This window comes from Cariama cristata, unplaced genomic scaffold (assembly GCF_000690535.1).
Source record: "Cariama cristata isolate BGI_N322 unplaced genomic scaffold, ASM69053v1 scaffold36065, whole genome shotgun sequence".
NCBI classification, from domain to species: Eukaryota; Metazoa; Chordata; class Aves; order Cariamiformes; family Cariamidae; genus Cariama; species Cariama cristata.
This window is the reverse complement of record NW_009616429.1, coordinates 3,235-10,458: the sequence shown is the minus strand read 5'-3', so window position 1 is coordinate 10,458 and position 7,224 is coordinate 3,235. Positions and strand designations below refer to the sequence as shown.

The following is a 7,224-nucleotide window of genomic DNA, read 5'->3' as shown; positions in this document are numbered from 1 at the left end:
GGAGATGCACACGCTTTCTCCGGCTGACCGGCTCTGCTGCTCCTTTCCTCCACCCTAGAACATCTGGGAGAAGCTCGCTAGCCCCAAACCAACACCTGCTTTTTTTCCAGCCGCTTGTGCTGGTCCCCAAAACCACCCCAGGCTCGGAGGTGCCTTGGTACGGGAGAACTGCGGGGAGCCTCTGCAGGGCAAGGGCTCTGGGTTGTGCCTGCAAAGGCAGCCCCACCACCACGGCTTGTTTTGCAATGGATCTGTCATCCCTGAGGGCTTTGACCCAGCAGACCCTTTTGCCGGGTGCAGGGTGTCTTTAGCTGAGCCATCAGCAACGTGGCCGGCACCTCTTCGTCCCACGGGGCTGCCTCGCAGGAGTGTACTCCTTGGCCGGCGGTGCTGGAGATTCGCTTCATTTCCAGCCACTTGGTCCTGAGGATGCTTTTCTGCTCCAGCTTCACCATCTATCCTAGGAGCAAGTTGTGCTTTGCACATATTCCTCCTCCCCTGATCTAATAGCCAGCCCTCCTGTGTCTTCTAGGAAAGCTATTGCCAAGTCCAGCCTCCAGCACATGGTAGCCCAGCCAAACCCTGTGCTAGCCCTGAGGAGCGACTCGGAGAGGCAGATACGCAGCGCTGTGGACTGGAGCGTAAGTTGTAGCCCGTTTTTCTGGGCGTTGCATGGGATGGGCTCCCGGCCAAGAAGCAGCAGGCTCTTCCCAGGCTGAGGCTTCCCAGGTGACTTTGACTTTGACACATTTATGGCCTCTGCCGTTGCCACCAGCTGGTACCAGCATCTGTGCTGCTGGCAGCACCGCTTGATGCTGCAAGGAGAGGCTGTGCAGGCACAGGTGGTTCCTGGGAGGGTGGCATAGCTATTTCGCTGCCAGCTTTTCTGCTCCTGGCAGCCAAGGTCTTCTGATGGCTGGGGCCAAGCAACAGGAGCAAGCCCCTGCTCCTTTGCAGGCAAAACCTGGCAGGTTTTAAGCTGCACCCTGAGGTCGTTGAACAGAATTTACTTCAGGAGAGTCCCCTGCACTGAATTTGCCCTGCTGCCTCCTCTCAGGGGGGTGATGGAGGCAGCTCCCCTGTGCAGGGCACCGCAACTGGGTTGTAGGGCTTGGCGTTGGTTTCCCGGGGCCCTCTCGTTTCCAACAGGTGAACGATGGGAGCAGCCTTATGAGGTTTCCTCCGTCCAGATGTTGGGCCTGGTTCTTCTGTGCCTCTTGTCTCCTGGCCTACACCTAGCTGCAACCTCCCAATCCCCAGTATCTTGTCCCTCACACAAAGCATTTTAGGGGCTCGGATGCCCGTCTCGGCGTGTTCTCAGAGAAACGTGTTGTCTTGTGCCTTTCAGGAGACTGCGGTCTATGGGGAGCACATCTGGTTTGAGTCCAATGTCTCTGGGGACTTCTGCTATGTCGGGGAGCAGAACTGTATGGCAAAGCTGCTGGTAAGTCACTTGGGGTCACCCACCGCCCTGGCAAGGGCCGTGGGCTGAGCTGCCAGCCGGCGGGGAGACCGCAAAGGCTGCTGCTGGGGGACATGTGGGGGTCTGGGGGGGCTACCAAGGCGAAGAATGTGTCCCTCCTACCTCTGCCTGCTGGAGGGCTGCGTCCCCAGTTTCAGCCAGTGCTGGTGTTCAGTTTGCGATGGGAACCTGACGCAGGGTTGCTGCTCGCCCGGAGGTGATATGGTAATATTCCAGGGAGAGGCTGTTGGGATCCCACAGCCTTAGAGGGACAATCTGAATCTAAGACCTTTCAATAGAGGAGAAAAGTGAGCGCTGGAGACCCAGGCCTGCGGGCAGCACTGGCCTTATGGGGTTGCTCCAGTCCTCCCTCCCGCCTTGCAGGCTCAACCCTGCTTGTGGTGCAGGAGATGGAGCACTGATGAGCACCATCCTGTGCCTGCCCATGGGACTTACCCTGGGGGATCTGCAGGTGCCTCCCAGACCAGCTTCCATGGTGCTCTCAGGCAGGGTCAGAAGCGGCCAAGGACTGCAGGACAGGGCAGCGGGAGAGCATCTTCTTGCTCTGTCCCAGGCTCGAGAGCCTCGGCTCTAGGCACACGCTTAGATCCCTTCACTTGCAAGGAGTCTAGGTTATGTCATAACTTTCCCGCAGGACTTGTTCTGCATCCTGAAATGCATGAAGGAGGGGTGATCGGGGGCTGAGCTTGCTGGCCTCTGAACACTGCTATTCACATACGTGTTTTTCCTCCCCCTTTCTCATCCTCCAGCAAAAACCTCTCTCCAGGCGTAAGTGTGCAGCCTGCAAAATCGTAGTGCATACGCCCTGCATCGAACAGCTGGAGAAAGTGAGTAGAGCCTGTTAAGCCCTCTCTGTGGCTTGCAAAGCTGTAACAGCCTTTTCCTGGGCAGCCCTTCCTCTTGGGCGGTGAAACAGAAGACGACTGGGGAACTGCAATGTGTCATTGCAAAGAGGGGTCTTCTGAGGAGACAATACCAAAAGGAGCATCTAGTGACATGATTGGGACCCCAGGCCCCGTTTTGTTCGCTAATGGAGATATGCGAGGGGTTTCACAGCAAGCACCGAATATCTCCAGAGGCTCTGGGCTTGCTGTAGTAAAGTAAACTCCAGTAGGTTTCCTTTGGGTATGATGGTTTCGCTGATTCCTCTCACCTGTGTTCAATCTACAGATAAATTTCCGCTGCAAACCTTCCTTCAGGGAGTCAGGATCCCGGAACGTACGGGAGGTGAGAGATGTGCCTCGGACGCTGCCCACATCTGCCCGTGCCCCTTCCCAGTTGGGTGGCAAAGACGTCAGATGCTGCCAGCCCGTTGCCCATCAGAGTGCAGACATCGTGCTGGCTCCTGGCTCCAAGGGGGTGGTGCGGTAAAAGGGATGTTTCTTTGCAAGGCAGCAGCACAGATGGGCCGCGAGGAGCGAGGAGCTCGCAGGCAGCAGATGCAGAGCCTTTGCTGGTTTGCATGTTCTAAAGCTTCTGCATCTGCACGGGAAGAACCTGGAAACTGTTTTCTGGGAGAGTTTTTTGCCCCTTGTGCTGGTCCCCAAGCACGTAGAGGAGGCTGTGGCAAACAGCAGGTCCCCAAGCCTCCCACAATTTGGAAGGATGCAGTAGGGGCTCACTTCTGCCTTTATCACTTATCCCTGACCTGGGTGGTGCGGGTACTCCAGGTAGCAGTGGAGGATGCCCACAGTGGTGCTAGCGGACCCCTCTAGCCCGTATTTTAATGTACTGGGTGTAAGGGGTGGCCTGGGACCTGTCTGCTGAGCTGTGCTGGTGGGAGCACCCGTCAGCCTTCATGTGTCACCCTCCAGCCTGTGGAGCCAGCGTAGGCCATGCGGTGCTCTGGAGTGGGTGTGGGTGGCTCGATCGTGGGCCGTTTTGGTAACACGGCTGGTGTCCCCACCTCGTGTTTGTGCTGGCACAGCAGATGCAGCAGAGGAAAGGTATTCAAACACAGGGCTGCCTGCTCAGAAATGCCTGTGTGACCTGCTAAGGTGAAGCTTTCAGCATCACTTTAAACCTTCCTTTCTTCCTTTACTTCTGCTGTCATGCCTCCTTCCCATATCGCTCTTAACCCAGGTCCCTTATTTGTCCTTCACTTACTTTTTGGCCTCTGCTGACACCTCTCTGCCTCTGTTCACTCTTCTGTCTCTATTTTCCTCCTCTCCAACCTCTGTAAATTTTCTCTCCCTCCCCTTTCCTGGTTTGCCTCCTTTTTCTCACAAACTGTGCTTCTCCATCCTGTCTTTCTAATACTCCTCCGTTCCTCCAAGGGCTCTTCCCTCCTGTTTCCCTAGAAAGGTGCTCCTCTGGCCTTTGTGCTGCCAGGGACCCCCTTGAGGGTCAGCCCTTTCCCTGGATGTGCCTGTTGGGACCCAGAGCTGAGCTCAGGGCATAGCTCCCGTTCTGCTCCCACTGGATTAACGTCGGCTAAAGCCAACGGGACTCTTCGTCCTTTCCCATGTGCTGCGCTCGGAGCAGGCAATGCTGGAGCCAACCCAGATCTCCTGCCAGTTTCTGCCTCCATCATCTTCATCATCCCAAAAGCTGTCAAGAGCAGGGTGTTGGGCCCCAGAGCGCTGGGCTGGGAACTCGCACTCCCTCTTCTCTCTTTGCAGCCCTCCCTGCAATCCCACTCCCAGCCCAGGGCTGGAAGAGGAAGGTGGGATTTAGGAAATGGGGTATTTCATTACAAAACTTCTGACCTCCTCACAATCACTCCTGCAAGTCCCAGCCCTCGCCCACCGTGGGAAGAAGGTGCCTGGGAAGCAGCCGTGCTCCCCTCCCCGTGGGCAGGCGGGCAGGGGGACTTGCCCTGGGGCAAAGAGCGGGGTGAAGGGGGTGTGGGGGGCTTTGGGAACATGGTAGCTAGGCGGTTCGCTGCTTAGCTGCAAGTGCTTCCATCTTCTTGCTGTGGGCACAAACTGTGTCTCCTTGGGGATTTTCACACCTTCCACCAGCACCTTTTTTCACCTGGCGCTGGGGACATCTGGACAGAGACGTTAAGGGTCGGAGATGTGATGGCAAAAGTAGTGCTCGGCGCTACTGCTTGCCCACTCTCTGTTGGGTTTGCTTTGTGTGATTCTCAGTCTTCAGTTTCCCTCCTGTCCTTTGTGTTTTTTTCTGATTTTATTTCCCTCTTCTCTAAGCACCTTAATTTGGCCTCTTGCCCCCTGATCCTTTGGCTTTGCCTTCTCCCAGAGGGTTGGGGCTGGTGCACGCGAGCAGTGGGCTTGCTGCAAGAGCAGAGGTCCTGGCTGGCCTGGGTCCATTCCTCCTGCTGTTCCTGCCTTCCCTCACACACTGGCCTTTCATTCCTTTTTTTTTTTTTCTTTTTTTTCCTTTTTTTCTTTTCCCTTTAGCCCATCGTTGTCCGGCATCACTGGGTACATCGGAGGCGGCAGGAAGGGAAATGCCGGCAGTGTGGCAAGGTGAGAGGGCATCTTAGGTTTTGGGGTTTTTTTCCTCACCCTGAAGGAAAGCTAAGGTCAAACCAGAGACATGAACAGGGCTGGGGACCAGGGACATCCCACCATTCCTGTTTGGCAGCAGCAGCCTACAGCAAACCCAAGACGCGTGCCCTGTTTTGCACTGCGAAGCACTACATAAGTGCTTCCCACGTAGAGTTGTTCTCCCCCTGGGCCCCATCAATCCTGGAGGGATCTGTCTTCTTGACGTGCTTTGCTTGAGCCGTAGGGACACCCATGCAGAGCACAGTGGCCTCCCTGGTGCCGTAGTGGTGGTTGGGGCTAGCTGACGGGGATCCCGAGGGCTCCAGCTTCAGGCACGCTCTCTTTGTTAATGTCTCTCTTGGTGGTGGGAAAGTCCTGTTGGATGGTAGAAAGCTGCAGGGGAATTCATAGAATCATAGAATCATTATTGTTGGAAGAGACCTCAAAGATCATCAAGTCCAACCATATACCCGATGCCACCATGTCCGCTAAACCCACTAAACCATGTCTTGAAGTTCTTGAAATTCCCTAAGCCTCTTATCCTTCCCTCCACAGGGTTTCCAGCAGAAGTTTGCCTTCCACAGTAAAGAGATTGTTGCCATCAGCTGTTCCTGGTGCAAGCAAGCGGTGAGCAAAGCCCCTGTTGAAGATCTTACCCACCTGTTCTGCACCTCATGGCCTCTGCTTTCTGCTGGGACTTCCCCAAGCTGCTTCTCTGCAGCTCCTTAACAGCTCCTCTTACTGGGAGAGGCTGTACTGTGGTAGCTGCGAGCTCCTACGAGAAACTTTCTCCTCATTGCCTTCCCATTATGCAATTCCTGCATGGTTTCCTCCAGCGCTCCCTGCACCTGGCATGAGGGAGCTGGGAGGAGGAGGAGGTGGCGGCTGTCGCCAGCAAACTGAACAGCGGAGGTTTTCCTCTCTGTCTTCTCCTTCCCCAGTATCACAGCAAAGTGTCCTGCTTCATGCTGCAACACATCGAAGAGCCCTGCTCGCTGGGGGCTCACGCTGCTGTCGTCATTCCTCCCACCTGGATTCTGCGGGTCCGGCGGCCCCAGGTAGGTCACCTCAGCTCTTGGGGCTCTTTCATGACTCCTGCTTGCCCAGCAGCTCCTCACCGAGTTTTGGGGTTTGTTTCTTTTCTCTCTAGAATCCACTGAAATCTAGTAAGAAGAAGAAGAGGACATCGTTCAAGCGGAAATCCAGCAAAAAGGGGGCTGAGGTAAGAGATGAGGGGACAGGGAATGACCTTGTCTTGGAAGGGTCTCCGGGACTGTGTGGTGAGGAGCAGGACTGGGAAACAAGGGGGCTTTGCTGGGTCTGAGGTTAAGGAGGTTGGGGTGGAGGGAAGGTGCCTGCTGGCAGGGCAAATCCCAGCTGTAAGGCTGATGGGGTGGCTGGGACGTTGTCTTCCTCCCACTCCTGACCTGCGTGATGTTAGGGCTCAGCTGGAGGTGGGAGTTTGCATTTCCCTGGGTTTTGTTGAAGGACCTGCGGTGTCTCTTGCAGGAAGGGAGATGGAAACCCTTTGTCATCAAGCCCATGCCAGCTCCTCTCATGAAGCCCTTGCTGGTGTTTGTGAACCCCAAGAGCGGTGGGAATCAGGTATGGCCTTTTCCTACATCCCCCTGAGAAGGCAGCTCTCTGAGGGCATTGCCATTTGGCTGCTGAGGTCTCATCATAGTTTTGGTGATGTCTCAGCAACAGAAGAGCCCAGGCAACCCCCGCAACGACAGCTTGCTGCCCGGCAATTCCCACCTAGGCCAGGCTTTGCCTGAGTTCCCCCAGAACGACATTGTCTTGGCCTGTCCCCAGGACCAGATGCCACCTTCTGTCGTACACTGGGAACTCCCTGTTACCTGAAGTCTTTCTTCTCCCCATAGGGAGCCAAGATCATCCAATCCTTCATGTGGTATCTCAACCCACGGCAAGTTTTCGATCTCAGCCAGGGTGGACCCAAGGAGGCGTGAGTACTGATGGGGGCAGCACCCTTCTCTCCCCCATCCCTGCCCCACAGATTCCTCCCCAAAGCTCTTCCCGCGGCTGGCAGAGGACTGATGCTCCATAGCTTCCTTGTGTGAAGAGATCTTCAACGAGTTCATGCTCTGAGAGGCCTCTCTGGGGTACCTTGTGGTCAGTCAGTGTTCCCTGCCGGAGGGCTGGTCTAATCTTAAGGCTAGTGGCGAAGAGACCAGCTGTGGGGTGAGGTTCCCAGACCTAGTTCATTATGTGTAATTAACGTTGCGTGAATCTTGTTTATCTGTGTGTACGGAGACTGTGGACACG

At 55.7% G+C, this 7,224-nt stretch overlaps 1 protein-coding gene across 1 annotated transcript in view; it reads left to right on the top strand.

Annotated features, from left to right (window-relative positions):
• Nucleotides 1-464: 464 nt before the first annotated feature.
• LOC104161655 (diacylglycerol kinase zeta-like) overlaps nucleotides 465-7,224 on the top strand; it is a gene marked incomplete at both ends in the record, with an annotated part of 8,959 nt that continues 2,199 nt past the window's right edge. The window contains 10 exons of the mRNA XM_009700163.1: nucleotides 465-641; nucleotides 1,349-1,444; nucleotides 2,233-2,310; nucleotides 2,654-2,710; nucleotides 4,849-4,917; nucleotides 5,494-5,565; nucleotides 5,880-5,996; nucleotides 6,089-6,160; nucleotides 6,448-6,543; nucleotides 6,822-6,904. Of these exons, the coding sequence (XP_009698465.1) occupies nucleotides 465-641; nucleotides 1,349-1,444; nucleotides 2,233-2,310; nucleotides 2,654-2,710; nucleotides 4,849-4,917; nucleotides 5,494-5,565; nucleotides 5,880-5,996; nucleotides 6,089-6,160; nucleotides 6,448-6,543; nucleotides 6,822-6,904 (917 nt within the window). The remainder of the gene's footprint in view (nucleotides 642-1,348; nucleotides 1,445-2,232; nucleotides 2,311-2,653; nucleotides 2,711-4,848; nucleotides 4,918-5,493; nucleotides 5,566-5,879; nucleotides 5,997-6,088; nucleotides 6,161-6,447; nucleotides 6,544-6,821; nucleotides 6,905-7,224) is intronic.